The sequence below is a fragment of the Stegostoma tigrinum genome, chromosome 4 (assembly GCF_030684315.1).
Source record: "Stegostoma tigrinum isolate sSteTig4 chromosome 4, sSteTig4.hap1, whole genome shotgun sequence".
NCBI lineage: Eukaryota > Metazoa > Chordata > Chondrichthyes > Orectolobiformes > Stegostomatidae > Stegostoma > Stegostoma tigrinum.
In genome coordinates, this window is record NC_081357.1 from 90667947 (window position 1) to 90691110 (window position 23164).

At 42.0% G+C, this 23164-nt stretch overlaps 1 protein-coding gene across 1 annotated transcript in view; it reads left to right on the forward strand.

The window, feature by feature from the left end:
• Positions 1 to 23164, forward strand: part of LOC125452224 (uncharacterized) — a 111792-nt gene that overhangs the window by 69211 nt on the left and 19417 nt on the right. Inside the window, exon 2 of the mRNA XM_048530384.2 lies at positions 23061 to 23111. Coding sequence (XP_048386341.2) covers positions 23061 to 23111 — 51 coding nt within the window. The remainder of the gene's footprint in view (positions 1 to 23060; positions 23112 to 23164) is intronic.

A 23164-nucleotide genomic window follows, 5' to 3' on the forward strand; every position in this document is an offset into this window, starting at 1 on the left:
AATAGAGAGCTCCAACAGTGATTTCAAATATTATGTTAAAAAAAAGCCTTTCTTGAAGGTGGCTGTCAAACTGAGACTCACGTCGTACCATCTACGTCTGGAACAGAAAAGGAAGGAAATACTGTCATGGACACAGTGCTGTTCCTCAGTTGTTGATATTAGGACTGTGGAAAATGTTCATAAAGTTAAATATTTGCATTTGGGTATTGAGAGAACAATTTGAAAACTTGAAAATGATACAATATTTGGGAATATAGTATAGTCAGAGGAGGACAGTTACAAACTGTAGTAGGATGGAGACAAACTGGCAAAATGGGCAGATGAAATTTAACGTAGGAAGTGTGAAGTGATACAATGTGATAGAAAAACTGAGGAGAGATGATAGAAACTGAGTGAAACAATTTTATATGGCATGTACAGCAAAAGAGGTTAATGGCTGCTATGCTAATAGATATAATACATTCCAACCTCAATGATGTCAAATCACACGGAACTAAGATCTGAGGGAAGAAGGTTCTAATGGAATCCTGTGAACCAGTTTAATTAAGGTTCATCAGTTTGCAACAGTATGGTTTCAAGTCCTCATCTGTCAAAAGTATCCAGAGTCTATTTTTGATTTTTGTATAGAATACAGCAACAGAAACACCTATCAGGTTATGTATGCATATCTTTGAAAGTGACAGGCCAAGTTGAGATGCTGGCTATAAAGATATTTGCGATCTTTAACTTAGCTAATTGATGCAATGAGTATGTGGTGTCTCAGTGGTTAGCACTGCTGACTCAGTGCTGGGGGCTGGGATCAATTTTACCCGTGGGTGACTGTCTGTGTGGAGTTTGCATGTTCTCTACGTGTCGGCGTGAGTTTCCCTGGGGTGCTCTGGTTTCCTCCAACAGTCCAAAGGTGTGCAGGCTAGATAGATTGGGCAATTTTGCATGGCCGTAGTGTTCAGCAATGTGTAGATTAGGGTGTGGGTTTGGGTGGGATGCTCCGAGGGTCGGTGTTGATTTGTTGGGCTGAAAGGCCTGTTTCCACACTGTAGGGATTCCAAGAAAAGCAAGGATGTTTATGCTAACCATTTACATGACACAGCATGGGTCTCAGCTGGAGAACAGTGCTGAATTCTGGCCACAGCAATTCCGTTAGAATGTCAAGGGGTTGGAGAGATGCAGAAATGATTACCAGAATGCTAAATAGAGTGACAAAAGAACCAGAGCCAACACAAGAAAACAGCCTTTCACACATAGGCTGTGGGGATTTGCAGAGTCTGCGAGTGGGGTTTACAATGTCTGGATGTCAAGTTGTCCATATTAGTACAGTGTAAGACTCAGTATTTGGATTCATTAGGTGAGAAATGCCCTAAGTGATGGAGTATGATCGATTATGAATTCATTAAAGTGAACCAGACACTAATGTGTTCTGTGATTCATAACAGGAGGACAGTTTTTGTTTTAAAATAGAATATCTCAACAAATAACTGAGACTCAAAAATGCCACCTTGAATTGCTGCTCTGAGGCAGAGCTCTCAACATTGATAAATTTTATTATCAAGGAGAGCTAGCTCTACCACTGAATGAAAGACAAATTCACAGGATGTGGTTGCCCCTGGCTGGGCCAGCATTTATTGCCCTTGAGAAGGTGGTGGTGGGCTGTTTTTTTGAAGCACTGCTGTTCATGTGCTCTAGGTAGATCCACCTTGCTGTTAGGAGGCAATTCCAGGATTATAACCCAGCTACATTGAGGAAATTTCAGAATGATCAGAGGCTTGGAGGGAAACCGCAAGCAGTGATGTTCCCACATTTCTGTTTGACCTTCTCTCTTTTGGGGAAAGGGATTGTGGATTTGAAAGATCCTTGGTGAATGTCTGAAGTACGTCTTTATAGATGATACACACTACTTTCACTGAGCATCAGTGGTGGAGGGAGTTAAGGTTGAAGAAAATTATTAATGGCAATTGGCTGTAAGAAATAATAGTGAAATAGATGATCACTTTTCTCAAATTTGCAGTGACGATTAATCTTTACTGTTTGAAATTTGAAGAAGCAAATGGTTGAATTAATCCATGTGATTTCAAGTGGAGGAATTCTCAGTCACAATAAATTAGTTTTTTTTTAGACCCTAGTTTCTTGCTGAATTGGCATTTCCGATTTTGGTATTGGATGTTCCCAATGGTGGTCAAGGTTTGGCAAGTGTTTAACATATTCCAGATTCTCTCCTTCAACATCTATGAAAGATGGACTGCTTGACTCCTTTTTGTATGAGTTTTGTTCTAGCTATGTTTAATGACAGGTTGAGTCTCTTGTGTGCAAACTTGTATGAAACAGATGGTGAATGGCTTGTAAATCTATAGCAAAGATTGGGCAGGTTATCCACAAACTAGAAATCTTTTATGGCTATTTTGGTGTGATTAGTTTTCTCAACTCCCAAATAACTAACATTTTAGACAGAACGAAGATCACTCTTCAGAGGCACATTATTATGGTGGCTAGATTCTTGATAAACAAGGGTGTGAGAGGTTATTGTGAGTAGGCAGGAATGTGAAGTAATCAAATCGGTCACCATTTGTTTGAATGCTGAAGCAGGGACAACATGCTAAGTGGCCTATGTATGTTCCTAATTTGTACGGTCTGCTCATCATGCCATAGCCAGTCTTTGTAAGAATTAACCAACAAATCCTACTCCCTTGCCCTCTTTTTTTTATGCTTTAAATGGCCACAGTAATTATTGGCTAAATAGCTCCTGACAGGAGCTATGTTCATCTTGTACAATAAAAGAAATCTGTTTTTTGAATAATCTCATTTTAAAATTCAAATCAAATTTATAATAAAAGACCTGCAAACTTACAAACACTTCATAGCCACTTAGTTTTTTTTTCAAGTGCAGTCACTGTTGATTTGCAGCAGCAGCCAATTTATGCACAACAAGGTGCTGCTAATAGAAAATGTCTTACTAAGCTGTTTGTTTTTGTTTGACTTAGTGGAAAATGTTGGCTCTTCTCTTTCTAACAGTTGGATCATTGGACTTTTCCTAGCTTTCACCATAGAAAGAGCCAACGTGCAGTAAATTGGGCAAGGTTCAATGGTGTTCTTAGGATAAGAGCAGTGAAAAACAAAACCTCCAAGCCATCTTCAGCATCTGGCACAAATGTCAGGCTAGGCTACACGAATAGATTCTGGCAAGTATCATGAATCTGTCAACTTCTCCCTCCAATGACTGTGGCTACTTAAGTCAAGCTGAGATGATGGTCAATTTTGACTCCTGTTGATGAGGTGACAAGGCCCTTGAAATGTCATCAGGAGTTTTCCCATCCCTTTAACATCAGCAATGCTGCTGGTGGCAATGCTGAGGCTGACTAGATTAGATTCCCTACAGTGTGGAAACAGGCCTTTCGGCCCATCAAGTTCACACCACACCTTGGAGCATCCCACGCAGACCCATCCCCCCATAACCCACACACCCCTGAACACTATGGGCAATTTAGCATGGCCAATCCACCTAGCCTGCACATCTTCGGACTGTGGGAGGAAACCGGAGCACCCGGAGGAAACCTGCGCAGATAGGGGGAAAATGCGCAAACTCCGCACAGACAGTTACCCGAGGCTGGAATTGAACCCGGGTCTCTGGTGCTGTGAGGCTACAGGGCTAACTACTGAGCCACTGTGCCGCCCCAACTAGCCACCAGGAATCCAAAAAACTCAACCTCTTTGGGTGATAGGCTGCTTCAAGAATAGGAATGGGGGTCATGAACTAAATTGGACCCTGATCTTTTATTTTAGATCAAAACTATTGAGAATCATAGAATCATAGAATCCCTACTGTGTGGAAGCAGGCCATTTGGCCCTTGAATCTGCACTGACCATGCGAAAAGCATCCTACCCAGATCCACCTCGCTACTCTATCCTTGTAACCTTGCATTTCCCATTGTTAATCCACCTAACCTGCATATCTGTGGCCAATATCCACAAGCTAACATGGTCAATTCACCTAACCTGCTCATCTTTCCACTCCAATCAACCCCATGGCAGATAGAAACGGACAGGCCCACTGAAAATAAGTGTTATATTATTTTCCAGGCTTATGAAGAAAGAAAGAGTTCCCCTCAACACCCTACAAAGGGAATGTGGCAGCAGCTGCATTCCAATCCCCAACCTTTCAAATGATAAGCTTCTCACCCATCCTCATGTTTGTGAGTGTTGCAGGAGGCTCCTTGGACTTTAAACAGGATATGAGCTCAGAAAATCAACCAGAAAAACGCACCAATCCACACACACACATCTTGTTGAAACCCCTTCCTGGGTAATATGGTAAATAGGCCGGCACTTTGTTACAGTGTTGGCCTGCGGATCTTCCTCGGTGCTTTCTGCAAATACTTAATGATAGTTGACAGAGCTCTGAGATTTGGTGTGTAAGTACCTTATTTCAGTTTAGGATATGTACTAGTATGTTGCATATGGCAAGGTCAAACACAACTACATCCTCTTCAGCATGTTTTATAGTGCATTTTACAACGCATCACCACAGGTCAAAGGTAGAAGTGGTCACGTTGTAGAAAAATGCGGCCTACACTAGCTGCAGCTGCCATAGAGCCCTACTATCACTAGATAAACACTCAAAGCACAGAGTTGGATCAGTAACCTTCACATTCAGGAAGAATCATCTGCAATTCACAAGCTGATAAATATTTAATGTATCCTCCCTTAGGGCAATCAGGGTGAGAGATAAAAGTTTATCTTGTCAAGTTAAATGAGATGCATGATAATAATGTCTTTAAAATATGTATTCTGGTACAAAAAGGTACTTCGTGTTACAAAACAAAGCTGTCAATTTACAGGAAAGCCTGTCTTCCCGGCTTGGTAAGTGAAGTACATCATCTGGATCAATAATAATCACATGATTACTTAATTTGTATAATTCAGTTTTAGTTTTGCCTTCTGAAATACTGAATCATCCAATACTCTCGATGAAGCAAAAATAAACTCGGGAAATGGAATTTTGATCCTCAATGTTGTGAATGGCCAGATCATTTGAATTGATAAACTGTGAATTAAGAGTAGATTGTAGTTATGTTATTCAAATAAGAGAAATAAATTGTAATTATCTTACAGTGTTAACAAGAGTGGACTGTAATAATATTCATGAATTATGAGTAGCTGGTTATAATGTTGCTAATTCAATAGGTTTGGATAATAATATTCTTGCTGAATTGAAACAAAAAGTGCAGTTATCATGAACAATGCAATTTACCAGCTCAAGATAAGTCTAATGATTTAAGACCATAAGACATAGGGGTGGAAACAAGGCCATTTCGCACATCGAGTCCTTTGTTTTATGATTTCTATTTTATTTCAGTTTATAGATTTTTGTTTTTATACATCAACTGTGACTTGATGGGCAACTCTCTTGCTCTGAATCAGAAATTTAAGAGTTTAAACCCTACTCCAAAGACCTGAGCTGACAATCAAAATTGATACTCTAGTACAATGCTGAGGGAACACTGCACTCATCCTTGCAAAGGATGAAATGTTAACCAGTAGTCATACACAAGATATTCTGAATAAAGGATGGAATTGTACGTGCCAGTGAGCGGTGTACTTACAGAAACCACTATTGTATACAAATGTGTAAATTAACACACTTGCAGAAACCTACCAGAGTCAGACTGCACCACTTTGTAAGGAAAAATCATTACACGCTACCAACTACCAGAAAAAACAAGGACAGCTATCTCTCCAATGAGTAGAGCAGAACCACACTTTGTGAGTGAGATGAGCTTTTTGAGGAGGTGGCAGTAAGCTGCAGTCCTTCTAGTGAAGGAGCAACCACAGTTTAGGAATGCTAGGAATTTGATCCAGCAGCTATAAAGGAGTGCCAAACCTGTTCAAAACGGGGTGGTGTGCAATCAGGATGGAAAATTGGAAGTGTTTGTGTTCCATGTGTCTGCTGTGTTTCTCCTTCAAGATGGTTGAGGTCATGGGTTTGGGAATGTAATTGATAGTCAGCATTCTAACAAGCTGCTCTTGCCTGCAGTCAAATACTTCAGCAACTCTGGGGCCGTGGTGCTAATAATAACACAGACTATTAAACAAACCTAGTTAATATTTAAACATAGCTATATGAACATTTTGCTTTCATACCCTAAAGGCCTGCTGTACTTAATATTAATTTGAAAAGAAAGCTCAGGCCAGCAGCAGGACCAAAGGACTTTGCAGGCTACAGAAGTAATTACAATCTCTTGTGAATTAATTTATGATGGAAATAAGATGCTGTCACTTATACAGTTATTCAGAAAGAACACAGTATGTAAGGGAATTCAACTGCAGTGTAAAGACATAACAAATGTCTAACCGTCTATGCTGTACTCATGTAGGAATTAAATTGCATTGGTACAGACAGAAAAACCTTGCATTTGTGTAGCATCTTTCATGACCTCTGGGTGTCCCAAAATAGTTTACAACCAATGAAGAACATTTGAAGTGTAGTTACTCCTGCAATGTTGATAATGTGATAGTCAATTTCTACACAATAAGGATCCACAAGTAGTAATTTGGGGAGATAACGGTGTAGGGGTAACGCTGCTGGGTGAGTAATCCAAACAATTAGGCATAATATTCTGGGTGAATGAGTTCAAATTCCACAATAGCAGCTAGTAGAACTTAAATTCAAATTATAAATCTGGAATGTTGACTTTTTTTTTCAATGGGACATTCAGGGACAGTCCTGTTGACATAGCACAAAGTAACACGTGAAGTTTAAATTTCACAGGCAATTGCACATTTGAACCTCCAATGGGTCTTAAAGTGCAATAGTGGGTATTGTCTCAACATTCCTGGTCATTGGCATTGGAAGTTTTGGCTCAATGAGAGTAGTGGTGAAGGGCTGTTATTTCAGAATGGAGGCAAGATATACGATTATGTTCTCTGGAATTTGCATATGGTTTGAATCAGGGGCAAGAGGATGCCATTCAGGCCCTCAAGTTTACTCTACTAGTCATAGCTAATCTGATTATTGTAAATCCTCGTTGAGTCCCCTGATAAGCTTTTACCCCCGGCTTATCGAGAATCCGTCAACTATTGCCTTAAAAGTATTGATCGTATCTCTTTCCAAGCCTTTTGAGGAAGAGTGCTCCAACGACTCACTGAGAAAAATTTCATCTCATTGCAGTGTTTAAAAGTGAGCCTTTCTTTTTCTAACATGGGATTTGAGTGTCACTGCAAGGCCAGAATTTTTGCTTATCCCTAACTGAGCTAATTAATTCCGGGACTGTGTGGCTGGGACTGGGCCATTTCAGAAGGCACTATTTTTTCATTTTCAGTATTAAAAAAAAATCACTGTTTAGTCCTCTGTTATGATATTGATCACCAAATCTTAGGATGGACATTAAGGCCTTGGTAGAATGGTATCAGGAATGTGGAACTTCAGTTCTGTAGTCAGACTGGAGAAGCAATGTGTTTTCCATGGAGTAGGAAAGACAAAGAGGAGATTTGATTTGAGGTGTTCAGACTCCTCAATAGATTTGATCAAGTAAATGAGGAGGAACAATTTCAGAAGGGCCAGTAACTAAAGAATGCAGCTTTAGGGCGATTTGCAAAAACATCAAGAACACCGTGAGGAAGCTTATTCTTATGCAATGCGCTGTCTTTGTCTGAAGTGCACTCCCTGAAAGTAGCCTTCAAAAAGGTAATTGAACAAATACTTTTAAAGAAATTATCTCCTCCTCCAGCTGTATCAGTCTCTGTGATTATATGACTAATTTAAAGATTTATTGCATACATTTTTAAATGCTTGGCATTTTCTGAATACATTCAATTGTTCCCGAACAACTAAAAATGTTGGCTTTTCTCCTTCCAAATTTGCTTATTTCCGGGTTACTACACTTTATATCAGTGTCAATCTATCTGACCTTTCGCTGATTCTTTTGATTGCTGTGTTTCACTCTTTCAGTCTTTATTTATTTCCTTTCTCTTTTGCTGGCTGTTTCATTTTTCCCTTATTTCTTTCTCTTTCATTCCTTTTTCTTCCTTTTGGTCTCTGACTCTATCTACTAATTCTTCCCTGCCTCCCTCTGTCTCTTCCTCCCTTTGTCTCCCCCGTCCCTACCTGCCTTTTCTTCTGCCCCCAGGAGTCCATCTATGCCACTCTCCCTCTATCCCTCTCTCCCTCTGCCTCTTCCTTCCTATCTCTCTCTTCCCTCATCTTTCTGCCTGCTTCTACTCTACTCTACGAGTCCATTCCTCCATCTATTCCACTATCTTTTTCACTCCTTTGCTGCTTCCTACTTCCCACTGTCTCTGCTTCTCCACCTGCCTTTGTTCTTCCTTCCCTCCCTCTATCATTGTCTTCCTCTGATTCACCCTCTTTCTGTCCTTCCTTCCTTCCTTCCCTCTTGGCCTTTCCCTCTTCACTTGCGTGTATAACAGAGAAGGAAACTCCGTGTCGATGAAAGCAACAGTCATTGAGTAAAGAAACAAATTGAAAATAGACATAAATCAAATGTTCAAAATGCTTGCAGGCCAAAATGAGTGTTTACAGCACTTTCTACTTTAATATCCGACTTACAAACATTCTGCCTTTTGAATTGATAACAAACCCTGACTGGTGGAGTCTAATTTGTGGATATATTAATGTGTGGTCAGAAAGACTGCAACTAGAGCATTAGTACTCTTGTCACAGCTCTGTGACTGCTCCTGTTAATTTTTGCAATCAACATTGCAGCACATTTTAGTCTGAAAAGAGGACTAACCTGTTCAACCATCGTGCATATTCAATCGGACTACATTCGTCCATTTGCTTTAAAATATACAAAAGTCATAATTACTCTCTCATGCCCCAGTAAAGTCTCTTCTACCAGTCCATAGTCACTAAATCGCTGAAGTGTCCAACTCAATAGCACAAAAAAATTGTCAATTTAAGAAAAAACTAAACAACATTATTCCTGTTGATGGAAGGTAGGAGTAAATGAAAGTTATCAGAAGTAGCTTAGAATGGAAGGAAGAAGGGTTAGCCCAATTAGACCTGTGAGGCTGACATCAATTGTGGGTAAGTTGCTGGAGATGATTCTGAAAGATAGGATTTGTATGCATTTGGAATGGCAAGGACTGATTGGAGATGGTAAGCATGGTTTTGTAAGAGGGAAATCGCATCTCACAAACTTGACTGAGTTTTTGAGGAAGTAACCCAAAGGATTGATGAGGACAGAGAGGTAGATGATGTTTATATGGAGTTTAGTAAAGCCTTTGACAAGGTTCAGCATCATGGACTTATTACTAAAGTTAGATCACATGGGATTTAAGGAGAGATTTCCAGTTGGATATAAAATTGGCTTGACTCTGGGAGACAGAAGGTGATGGTGAAGGTTTGTTTTTCAGACTGGAGGCCTGTCACCAGTGGCATTTCACAGGGATCAGCTCTGGGTCCTCTTTTATTTGATTTTGTACAAATGATTTGGATCAGAATACAGGAGGCATGATTGGTAAGTTTGTGGATGGCACCAAAGTTGGTGGTAGAGTGGACAGTGAAGACGTTTATCTCAGATTACACAGAAGTCTTAATCAATTGGGTTGAGGAGTGGCAGATGGAATTTACTTTGCATAATTGAGGTATTGCATTTTGGTAAAACAAAGAAAGGCAGGAATTATACAATGTAAAGTAGGGCCCTGGGTAATATTGTAGAATAGAGAGACCTAGGGGTTCAGGTACATAATTCTTTGAAATTTGCATCACAGGTAGTCAGGTAGACAGGCATTTAGCATGTTTTCCTTCATTACTCAGTCCTTTGAGTGTAGGAGTTAGGATGTTATGTTGAGGTTGCACAGGGCGTTGGTGAGGCCTCTTCTGGAGTAATCTGTGCAGTTCTGGTCGCCTTGCAGCCTGGGTAGGCTGGGACCTTTTCATTGCAGTGTAGGGTTATGAGAAGTGACCTAATAGAGGTTTATAACATCATTAGGGGTATAGACAGGGCAACGAGGAAGAGTCTTTTCCCTAGAGTGTGGAAGTTCAAAATTACGGGATATATTTTCAACGTGAGAAGAAGAAAGCTTTAGAAAGGATATAGGGAACAACTTTTTAACACAGCGGTTTGTGTGTGTGGAATAAATGGCCTAAGGAAGTGATGGATACAGATACAGTTACAAAATTTAAAAGTGATTTCAATAGTTATGTGATTGGGAGGAGTTTTTGGAGGGGTATGGGCCAAACGCAGCCAAATGGGACCAGTTTAGTTTGGGAACATAGTTGGCTTGGACTAGTTGGACTGAAGGTTCTGATTACATCCTGTCTGACTATGATTATATATAGACATTGTAATGCAGAATTGAACAAATGTAATTATGGAAGAGGGAGCAAAGAAAAGATTAAAACTATCAACCAACGTCATCTAGGGTTTTTCTCCTGAGTGATGAGAAGCTGAGTGATCGGATGCCACCATGAGGTTATGTGTGTAGACTGAGGACTTATAAATGATGTACTGGTAGAGATAGAGATTTGGTGGGAGAGGGGCTGTAGGGTAAGGGGTATGTGTGGTCCAGAGAATTAGTGATTGTCGAGTATAGAGTTTGCACATCGGAGCGGGGGGGGGGAGAAGTGAAGTAATCTCACATGACTCAGATGTCATTGATCAGAGTTTTTATATCAAGGGAAGAAATACTTTGTATTCATTGTTAATATTTACAATGATCCAATGTTGAAAGAAAGATGATGATTACTGACATCTATGTCTCCTGCAATCGCTATCAGCCCTATTCCTGGATACAACAAAACTGGGGGAACAAAGACACGAAATGATTGTGCTCAGTGATATAAATAACTGAACCAGAATCACTGACTACTCTCCAGCAGGGGACTAGCCACAGAAGGCTGGTGATAAAGCTGCCATGGTGAAGCCACACCAGACGTGAGTTGGCAGTATCAGAACTGGAGGACTACAGAAGACATGAACAGAAATGTCAAAGAGAAAACAGAAAAGTCAGATTGGTGTAAAGCTTGCCACTTTGCAATAACCAATAAACATTATATAGAATAGAAAACAGTACAAGTCCCAATGCAATCAAATTCTCTCATAAAAAAGAAACCCCACAGGGCATGTAACTCTTCTAACAATTAAAATACACAAATCTTAATGACTCCCGTATGTTAAATATAATCAACTGCTGATTTCAGTCATTGCTGGTTCATTTTTTGGTTGTATTGTAGACTCAGGTTTCATCACAGCTACAGTGGTTTTTATAAATAAACATTTTCTTTATCAGTGAGCGAAACTTTACAACTAAATGTTACAGCATGAAAAGCAGACCATTTTAACGTGTTTAGTGTTGAGCTTCACAGTTCTGATACCAGCTGCACAATCTCACCAAATTATGCAGCAAAATTCTAATTGATTTTGATGATGGTCCAAAGTATTTTAAAATTCCAAATGATTTGGAGGCAATTCTAAACTGTTTGTGGAGATGGGATCCTAAATTTGGCTCCTTACAAAGCTATTGCATCAATGTTAAATTGTTTGAACTTCACATAATCAATCCATTGTACAAAACTGCCTAACTGTACCCTGACACACACCAAGTTTTGTTTGCACCTAACCCCAGTCATTCACTGACCAACAATGGCTCCCCACCCAGCAAAACATCAATTATATCATAATAAAAAACATATGAATTAGGAGCAGCATGCTTTTTGGCCCTTTTAACCTGCTTGACCTTTCAATATGATCATTGCTAATATGATTGCCTCCCACATACATTACCACTAACTGCTGTTAACTATTGACTCCTTTGTTTGACAAGAAACTATCTATCTAACCCTGCCTTAAATGTACTCAGTCATCCTCTCGGTGGATAATTATAACGTGTTTATCCCCGATTTTAAATCCATTTAGAGGCTTTCATCTCTCTAACTCTATAATGTCTCCCACCACACAATCGTTTGACATGTTTGTGCCAGAAGCTTTTTATCGGTCTAAGCTCTCACCAAGCTACATAATGTATGCCTATCTGACAGCTCAGACTCAGCCTCATAAAAGAACTATGTGAACAGGATCAGAAATAATGGGAACTGCAGATGCTGGAGAATCCAAGATAACAAAGTGTGAAGCACTAGGCCCGAAACATCAGCTTTTGTGCTCCTGAGATGCTGTTTGGCCTGCTGTGTTCATCCAGCTTCAAACTTTGTTATGTGATTAGGATGTTGTTTACACATCTGAAGAAAAATGCTGTCTTTGCTTGCTTCCATCTCTATGTGATGATAATGAGTTTCTTTACTGTGATCTCTTTTGTCAATGTCAAATGTTCATTTGCATAACATCAAGAGATGTGAATTGCACCAAGCTTCTGCTTAATTGGCACTTTTATAGGGTTGTATGAATATCAGTTTCGTGCCTTAAGAATTACGCATGCATTTTTTTTCTCAGCAGTTGCACAACTGCTATTGTTACTATGGAGTTCATTAGTTCTGTAGATAGTTTATGCAGGATAAATGGACATGGAATGGTCATGAGTTGGCATGAGGGATCATTGGAGTGTGGGTAAGTAGGTGCATGGATTGATATTGAGATGGAAGGGGATATGAGGAACTGTGGAAGTGGCATGAGTTGGCATGGAGACACATAGCTAAGACCTTTTGAACTTATTTTTCATAAAGCTGACATACAGAATTTGCTTCATTACTCCTCTGAGATCCATACACTATGAGTTATGGAGACAATGACCTGACACCACAGAAATTGCAGTCCTATCTGCAACAATCCTCACCCAGAAAAGAAGTTGTGACTGTATGACAAAAAGTTCCGTCATCAAAATGTTGAACGGTAAGATGAGATTCTCACTAGTAAGAATTGGGAGACCTATTTGCCTGCACTAACAACAGCAATAATACGTCAAATCACCTCATTGATATGCAATTTCCCATTCTTCTATTTGCTTAGACATTGATAATTCCTGACACGAAAGTCAGGACATGAACCTGGTCACTCCAGTTTGGCACTTGCCCCTCTGAATGTCCATCAGTCACAAATACCTCAGGCTTCATGGGCAACAATGACACGCAGTCCCTGTTCAGAAAAAAAAACTCCCAAGACCCCATCGACAAAGTTAAGTGCTAAGCAGCTTGGTCTAAAATGCGAGGGGTAAATAAAATGAAGTATTTGGGCAGCTGCAGACTGCCAGCATTCAACCAGGTACATAGCTAGGCTTTAAAAGGTTGATCTGGGAGGTTCCAGTAATCAGTACATCTGCCTGCATCAAGTGGCAGAGTACTACAAGTGAAGTGACGTACGGCGTGCTGCATACAAAATGACGTGAGTTTGAGAAGACAGCACATAAAAATTTAATCAGGCTTGTGGAGACAAGTCCTCCAAAAATTCAGCAAAATCAAAGCCAATTTCTGGTATAGCTCAGTCCAAAGTTTTTGTTTTTGCAATATTTTCAACTTGCTGTTAACCAGGAAACAACGGGTTTCTGTCAAATATAAATTGAATTTTCATTCTGTTTGGTAATATTTGCTTCAATAGACAAATGAACCAGTCTGGACCAGAATCAGGCATTCATGGATTGCCAGTGTTGATTACAATCCCTGCAGATATTCTACTGCCACTGGTGTGTCAGCTACCTTAACATAAAATTAATGAATTAATTCTCCTGTCTCAGTAACAGGTAGAAAACCATCTTCAGAATACCATCCTGAACTGTTTATGTTGCAGTCTTAAACTGTTACTCTCACTGCCAAAGATGGAATGGGAGATCCTCCCACTGCTATCTAGAATTCTGTTCAAATGCAGTGCAGACCGCTAAGCAATGTGGGCCTAGCTCCAAGAATATAAGCCGCTTAGATCTTACAAATTGCATGTAGTAAAATTAATAGTTTTCTCACTTGGGTAAAATGTTAAAAGATTTGACAGGTTGGACTTGGAGAAGCTATATCCTCTGGTGGGATAATCAGAAACAAGGGAACAACATAATCTTTAAATGAAACCTAGAACAACTGGGACCTGAATCAGGAGGTACCACTTCAAGTATAAAGATTCTGGAAATTACATTCTCAAACGATTGTTGGGGACATCTAGAACTTTGAAGGTTGAGATCAACTTTCAAGGTTGAGGCAATGCAATTAAAGGATATATAGCAAAGACAAGGAAAGGGAAGCCAGGGTATAGTTGAATGCTGGAGCAGGACAGAGTGGTGGAACATCCATCTGCTGTTTCTAACCCTTTCTCTTTCTAAATTGAAATAAGGTTGTGTCTTAATAACACTGTTCGTAGCAGTGAAAAACTAGGACTATTTTGAGTTATGGCCTATTGTGTTTAAAGCAAAGTAGTCCACTGACTGTGTTGCTGTCAAAAACAAGTGACTCTGGAACAGCAACCTGTTGGGAAATTGGCTATACTTCTTGGCCATGAGGAAGGCAGGTAACTGGGAACATGGCAAACTGAGGGCCATAAGTCATCATTGGCCATTTGAAGGTTGGTGAATCAAGAGAGTTGCCCATGAACCTGTTTCTCCTAAACTCACTTAGTGAAGTGGTGAGAAGCAGGTTGGTTTCTCTCGCACACCATTATTTCCCTCTCTTGCCATCTCCAGCGCAGGTAAAATAGTGCCCAACTCTTTTTTTAAATCAAACAATGGGTCAAATGTTGCTGGAAAAGGTGAGGAATGGTTTGCAGCATGTTCCATTATTAATGTGCCTAAATGTCACCTAATGACAATGTGGAAAATTGCTTAGGTGTGTTCCTGCTCACAAAAAATACAGGAGACATCCAATCTGTTCATTGCATGCCCCAACACTCTCTTCGTAACCATCAACAAAGTAATGGAAGGTGGCATTGACAGTGTCATGGAGCTGCATGTGCTCAGGAACACCCATTTATTGGTGCTCAGTTTGGAATCTGCCAGAGCCACTAGAATCTAAACCTCGTTCCAGCATTGGTCCATACATGAACAAAATGCCTGCCATGAGAAATGAAGTAAGAGTGCCTGTCATTGACTCAGAAGCAGCTTTTGACCAAATATGGCACCAAGGAGCTATAATAAAATTAAAGCCCCTGCACGGTCCTCAGAATAACAGAATTGTTACAACATAAGAGGCCATTCAGCCTATCACGAATGCACAGGTTCTGTTACATACTGTCAATTTCCTGTCTTTTCTTCTTATAAGTGTTTGTCACAGAGTGGCTGTCGGCTTATGACAACACTTAAAAGGCTTAAAGAGTCCATTCCCATAAAATGCAGAATGAACGTGGTTTATAAAATGCCATGCAATGACTGCTAGAAACATTACATCGGACCGACAGGAAGGAAACTAGCCATCAGAATATATAAATAATATCAACTAGCAGCAAAATGGCATAATGAACTCTCCTCAATATTGATACACTCGGATAATGAAGGCCATCAATTTAACTGGGTCAAAGTAATCATAGTAGTGCAAGCCACACATAGACAAATACAGGAATTCCTAGAGGCATGGTTCTCCACCTAGAGGGATGGTTCTCCACCTATACATCAATCAACAAACATATAGAATTGGACTTCATATACAAACCCAAACAGATCAAAAACTGGAAATGACAGTACTCATCATAATGGAACGGACAGTTTAAATTTCAAGCCGAGTAGGAGAACATCACTTCGTTGGAGGCTCCACTGATGATATCACCTAGCATGGTAACAAAACATCTGAACAAAAACAAGCCAGTTCGGCAAGCAAGTCAACAACCTCATCCACAACCCGAGCTACAGACCTTTGCCAAAACTTTAAAGTGTGATTATCCTTTGTCTGCTCCTCAGAGTTGCTTGAACAATCTCATGCAATGATCTGTCTAGCAAGTCATTCCTCAATTGTGACATCTCTTCACTTTTATGCTTTCTTCCACTCTCCAGCTATGAACATTGTAACCATTAGTGTTGAGCTATCGTTCCTGCTTTTATCCAAGCCATCTGTCATCCTTAGCTGAGTACCTGCTGATGGAACCGGATAATCCCCAATGGACTAAAGTCTACATTTAAATCTTCCAAATTTGGCCCCAACTGCGACAATCGCTACAATCAGAACGTTGATCTCCTACAGAAGCGTTTCTCACTGTGATTTCTGAAATACACACTCGCTGCACTGCGCCGGCATTTCCAAATACTGCAGTCGAGCCTACCTCAACTCAGAGCCTCCCTCTCCCTGATCTGCAAAGGACCTCCCCTGTTTTTTATCCTTCGTAAGATCCACAACCTGAACTCTCAATTTTACTCGGCTTTATTAGGCTCTAAAAACCTAAAGTACTTTAAACTCACTGGTGCTTGCCACCAAACCCAGAACTTTCCTCACCATGTGCCCACCGCCGTTCGCCAATGTGGCCACCTTCAGAGCACCAACGGTTTCCACAGAAGATGTCACATCCGCTGTCACCCTGTATGCCACATCCGGCACAACCAACGTCATTATCGCTGCTGATGCCGCCGCCGCCGCCTGTTTCCGAGGCCGACGCAGACATCGAGGACACCACTGCTGCCAACACAAGCATCGAGGACGCCACTTCCACCAACATGCTCGATTTGCCAGCTGATGTCACTCCACCGGCAACATCGCTCCGCCCACTGGCGACATCGCTCCACTTATCGCTGACTTTGCTCTGCCCACCGACGTCGCTACACCCACCACTAACATCGCTCCGCCCACCACCTTCACAGCCAGCATCTCGATACAAGACAGTAACACTGAGCCCTGTCAAGTCTTCACCATCCCCACAGACCTCCCCCTTACTGAGGACCAATGGTCAGTCCTCAATAAAGCACTCACCTTTATCCCCCTCCACCCACACATCAATGAATATAACTCTCGATTGAACATTGAGTAGTTTTTCCGCCGGCTCTGCCTCCGCGCTTATTTCTTTAATCATGAGACTAACCCTCCCTCTACTGACCCGCTCACCTGCCTCCAATGCACCCCCTCCTCCTGGACACCACCCCAAGGCCTCCTACGCTCCCTCGACCTCTTCATCTCTAATTGTCATTGAGACATCGATCACCTCAACCACTCCAAACTCTCCCCGCAGAACGTGCAGACCTCCGCTCCCTCTGCTCCAATCCCAACCTCATCATAAAATCCACGGAGAAGGGAAGCGCAGTTGTAGTATGGTGCACTGAGCTCTACATTACTGAGGCCACGCACCAACTCTCCGACACCACCTCCTACCGTCCCCTGGAGCACCAAACCATTATCTCCAAAACCATCCACAACCTCATCACCTCAGGTGACCTCCCACCCACAGCCTCCAACCTCATCGTTCCCCAACCCCGCAATGCCCGGTTCTATCTCCTTCCCAAAATCCACAAACCTGACTGCCCTGCTTGACACATTGTGACCGCCTGGTCCCGCCCCACCGAACTTATCTCCTCCTATCTGGATTCCATTTTCTCCCCCTTGATCCAGGAACTCCCTACCTACGCCCGTGACACCACTTATGCTCTCCACCTCCTCCAGAACTTCCAATTCCCCGGTCCCCAACACCTCATTTTTACTATGGACGTCCAGTCCCTATACACCTACATTCCCCATGCTGAAGGCCTAAAAGCCCTCCACTTCTTCCTGTCCTGCAGACCCGACCAGTCCCCCTCCGCTGACATCCTCATCCGCTTATCCAAACTTGTCCTCACCCTCAACAAATTCTCCTTTAATTCCTCCCACTTCCTACAGACAAAGGGGTTGGCCATGGGTACTGGCATGGGCCCCAGCTATGCCTGCCTCTTTGTAGGCTACATGGAACAATCCCTCTTCCAAAGCTACCCTGGCCCTATCCCCCAACTCTTCCTCCATCACATTGATGACTGTTTCGGTGCCACATCGTCTTCCCACAAGGAGCTCGAACAGTTCATCCACTTCACTAACACCTTCCACCCCAACCTAAAGTTTACCTGGATCATCTCTGACACCTCTCTCTCCTTCCTGGACCTCTCTGTCTCCATCTCTGGCATCCACCTGTAAACTGATGTCCATTTTAAGCCTACTGACTCCCACAACTGCTTAGAATATTCCTCCTCTCACCCACCTTCCTTTAAAGATCCATCCCCTATTCCCTATTCCTTCGCCTCCGCTACATCTGCTCCTGAGATGAGGCATTCCACTCCCAAACATCCCAAATGTCCTCTTTTTTTTAAAACACCCTCCACAGTGATCGAAAATGCCTTCAACCATGTCTTCTGCATTTCCCGCAACTCATCCCTCACACCCCCTATCCACAATAATAACCAAAACCAAAGCCCCTCATCCTCACGTACCACCCCACCAACCTCCAAATCCAACGCATCATCCTCCGACATTTCCACCATCTGAAATCTGACCCCACTACCAAAGATATTTTTCCCTCCCCACCCTTACGTACTTTCCAGAGGGATCACTCTCTCTGTGATTCCCTTGTCCACTCCAAACTCCCCTCCAGCCCCACCACCCCCGGCAGCTTTCTCTGCAACCACAGGAAATACTACGTCTGCCCCTACACAGCACCCCCCTCACCCCCATCCCAGGCCCTAAGAAGACTTTTCACATGAAACAGATGTTCACCTGCACATCTGTTAATGTGATATACTGTATCCGCTGTTCCTGTTGTGGCCTCCTTTACATCAGGGAATCCAAACGGAGACTTGGGGACTGCCTTGCGGAATACCTACGCTCAGTTCGCAACAAACAACTACACCTCCCAGTCGTGAGCCATTTCAACGCGCCCCCCCCCCCCCCCAACACCTCGCCACCCCCCGCCTCCCGCCAACTCCTCGGACGACATGTCCATCCTGGGCCTCCTGCATTGCCACAATGACGCCACCCGAAATATGCAGGAACAGCATCTCATATTTCGCTTGGGAACCCTGGAGCCCAAGGGTATCAATGTGGGCTTCACAAGTTTCTAATTATCCCCTCCCCCTACCACATGCCAAGACCAGCCCAGCTAGTCCCTGCCTCCCTAACCATTCCTCCCACCTCAAGCCCCACCCCCTTCTCCTACCCCCTATCCTCATCCAGTCCGCTTGACCTGTGCATCCTCCCCAGACTGATCTATGTCCTCCCTAACGCCCCACCTACATTCACCTTCGCTGGATTTAACCCTGCCTCTTTGACCTGTCTGTCTCCTCTCACCCTATCTTCTCCATTATCCATTTTCTATCTGCCTCTCCCTGTCTCCCTATTTATTTCAGAATCCCCTTCCCCTCCCCCATTTCTGAAGAAGAGTCCTGACCCAACCGTCAAACTTTCCTGCTCCTCTGATGCGGCTTGGCCTGCTGTGTTCATCCAGCTTCACACCGTTTTATCTCTGTCATCCTTAGCTATTTGCAAGACAAGTAAAATACTTCATCTCACCAAACTGTAGGTGGACGAGGAGACTGTGTGTTTGTGTGGGTGTGTGTCTGTGCGTGTAAGAGAAAAAGACTGTTTTGACCTATATAGCAGCGACTAATAGATCCTGAAAGTCTCCTCAGCACTCCTGTCTGACTCTGTTTGGTTATGATGAAATCAAGTATCAGTCCAGAGAAGGTTTAGAACATAAAGCATAGAACATAGAACACAGAACAGTACACACAGGCCCTTCAGCCCACGCTCTTTTATCCCAATCCTAAGATCTATCTAACCTCCAAACCTACCTTATACTATCATCCATATGCCTACCTAATAGCCACTTAAATGCCCCTAATGAGGCCGACTCCACTACCCTCTCCGGCAACGCATTCCACGCCCCAGCCACTCTCCAAGGAAAGAACCTTCCTTTGATGAATCCACAATATCTATCTCCACTCACTTTAAAACTATGTCCCCTCGTAATAGCTACCTCCACCCCAGGAAAAAAGTCTCTGGCTGTCTACTCTATACCTCTGATAATTTTGTGCACCCCTATCAAGACACCTCTCATCCTTCATCGTTCTAAAGAGAAAAGCCCTAGGTCTCTCAACCTTTCCTCGTAAGACCTACCCTCCATTCCAGGCAACATCTTGGTAAATCTCCTCTGCACCTTTTCCAATGCTTCCACATCTTTTCTGTATTGAGGTGACCAGAACTGGACACAATACTCCAGATATGGCCGAACCAGGCTTTTGTATAGCTGGAACATAACTTCATGGCTCTTGAACTCAATCCCTTTATTATTGAAAGCTAACATATGATACGCCTTCTGAACAGCTCTCTCCACCTGGGTGGCAGCTTTCAGGGAACTGTGGACATGAACCCTAAGATCCTTCTGCACCTCCACACTGCCAAGAATCTTTCTGTTTACCCTGTATTTCTGCTTTCAAGTTTGTCCTTCCAAAATAAATCACCTCACACTTTCTTACCCCAGCTCTGCATCCTATCAATGTGTCTTTGTAACTTAGAACAGCCCTCCACACTGTCCACAATGCTACCCACCTTTGTATCACCCATGAATTTACTAATCCACCCTTCCACTCCTTCATCCAAATCATTTACAAAAATCACAAATAGAAGAGGACCCAGAACAGATCCGTGTGGTACACCACTTGTAACTGAGCACCATGTTGAATATTTTCCATCCACTACCACCCTTTGTCTTCTAAGGGTCAGCCAATTCTGAATCCACTCTGCCACATTTCCCCCATCCCATGCCTCCTCACCTTAAACATGAGCCCACCACAGGGAACCTTATCAAAAGCCTTACTTAAATCCATGTATACCACATCTACTGATCTGCCTTCATCCATGTGTTTGGTATCCTCTTTAAAGAATTCAATAAGGTTTGTGAGGCATGATCTACCCCTCACAAATCCATGCTGACTATCACAAATCAACCTGTGCCTTTCCAAGTGATCATAAATCCTATCTCTCAGAGCCCTTTTCAATAATTTGCCCACCATTATTATTAGATCCATCCTGGGTGCACAGAGATTCTCTTATGAAAAGACGTTGAGTAGATTGTGTCTGTACTCATTGGAGTATAGAAGGATGAGAGTCCACCTTATTGAAATATAAAAGATTCTTTGAGGGCTTGGAGGATTGAAAATGGATAATTGTTGGACAGTCTAGAACCAGAGGGAATAAACTCAGAGTAAGAGGTTTAAGAAATGGTCATTTAAGAAATGAAGATTTTTTTTTGACTTTGAAGCAAGTGAATCTGTGGAATTCTCGACCCCAGAAAGCTGTCAAGTCATTAAGTATAACAGATTTTTCATTTGAAAGGGAATCAAGGAATACAGGGAAATGCAGGAAAGTGGAGTTGATGATCATCAGATCAGATATAGTATCATTGATTGGAGTGTGATCTCATTGGATGTTATCTCAATGGGCTTTAGTAAGGCGTTCAACAAGGTTCCTCATTGTAGACTGTTTATCAAGGTTAGAACACATGGAATATAGAAAGAACTATTTATTTATATACAGAACTGGCTGGAAGGTAGCACACAGATGGTGTGGGAGAAGTTTGCTTTTCAGACTGGAGGCTGATGACCAGTGGTGTGGCACAAGGATTGGCACTGGATCATCTACTTTTTATCACTTGTATGAATGTTTTGGATGTGAACGTAGGAGATATGGTTAGTAGGTTTGCAGAAGTCATCAAAATTGTGTGTAGGAGTTGGAAGATCATGTTGAGGCTGTACAGGATATTAGTTAGGCCACTTTTGATATGCTGCGCTCAATTCTTTTCTCCCTGTTTTGGGAAGGATGTTATGAAACTTGAAAGGGTTCAGAAAAGATTTATGAGGATGTTGCAAGGGTTGCAGAGTTTAAGCTATAGGGCAAAGCTGAACAGGCTCAGGCTATTTTCCCTAGTCCGTCAGAGGCTAGGGGTGATCTCATAGAAGGTTATAAAATCATGAAGGACATAGAGTGAATAGCCAAGGTCTTTTCCACAGGGTAGCAGAGTCCAAAAGTAGACGGCATAGGTTTAAGGTGAGAGGGGAAAGATGTAAAAGGGACCTAAGGGTCAACTTATTCCATGCAGATGATGTTCCATGTGTGGAATGAGTTGCTAGTGAAAGTGGTGGAGGCTGGTATAATAATATTTAAAAGATATCTGGATGGGTACATGAATAGGAAGGGTTTAGAAGAATATAGGCCAAGTGCTGGCAAATGGCACTAGATTAATTTAGGATATCTGGTCAGCATGGATGAGTTGGACTGAACAGTCTGTGTCCATGCTGTCTGTTCATATGACTCTATGCCTCTCGTGGCTTCTACATGAACCATATCATTTGGTTCTCTGCCATCACACAGTAATGGGTCTATTTCCATTCCGGACAGCTCTATGATTCTGTGTGGTAGAACAGACTAGATGGGCTGAGTGACCTACTTTCATCTTATGGACCAAAGGCCTAGTCTTGCCATGGCAGTCCAAGTTTTCACAAACAATCTCGGTTTCCAACAGTTGCTCAATTATGTCCTCCTGTTCCATTTCTTTTCATCTCCCATTGGTTGCATACATGGGAGAATCAAACAAAGCATACGTCTTTTTTTAAGGAAAGGATTAGGTTCCTTTTTTAATTGTAAATCAAAAGCTCTAGGCTGACATTCAGACATCAACCAGACAGGAACTTAAAAGTAACCCACTGGCATGTCATGTTAGCAAACTTGATCCCAATAAGAAGGATCCCCAGAGGGAAGCCCCAGTAATAAGGGGAGTTGCACTCAGTAATGAACGTACTGGAGCTCCATTCTGAAGTCTATAAGGCAAGTCTATTCTTTCTCAAGTCTTAATATTGTATATACTTGAGTAAAAGTCAATCTCATGTAAAAGTCAACTCCCTATTTTTGGCCAAAGAATCTGGAATTTACCATATATCTCATGTATAAGTCGACCCTAGTTCTTCATAGATAACAAATCAACATTTGTGAGTCAAAGTATTATCCTGTGCATAAAGGTTATGATGAGGAAATGAATTTTTTTTAATGCTGTGTTATGTGTTTTGATGCACAATTCACAACAAAGTTAGGCTATGGGTTTCTTAAGTTCATTATCGAATAAACACTATAATTAATTTAATAAGTGCGATGCAAAGTTTATCACAGCATCATTTCCTATTTAAAATAGGTCTATATACATTTACTTCACTATAATTACCGTATACCTGATTCCTTCCTCCTTTCATTCATGCAGGATTTGGCTGGACATGCAGCTGTGGATGACTTCTCACGGCTACAACGTTTGGTGAGACTGTTTGAGAGTCAGATGTCCGATAACTTTTTTGTCAGAAATAAAAG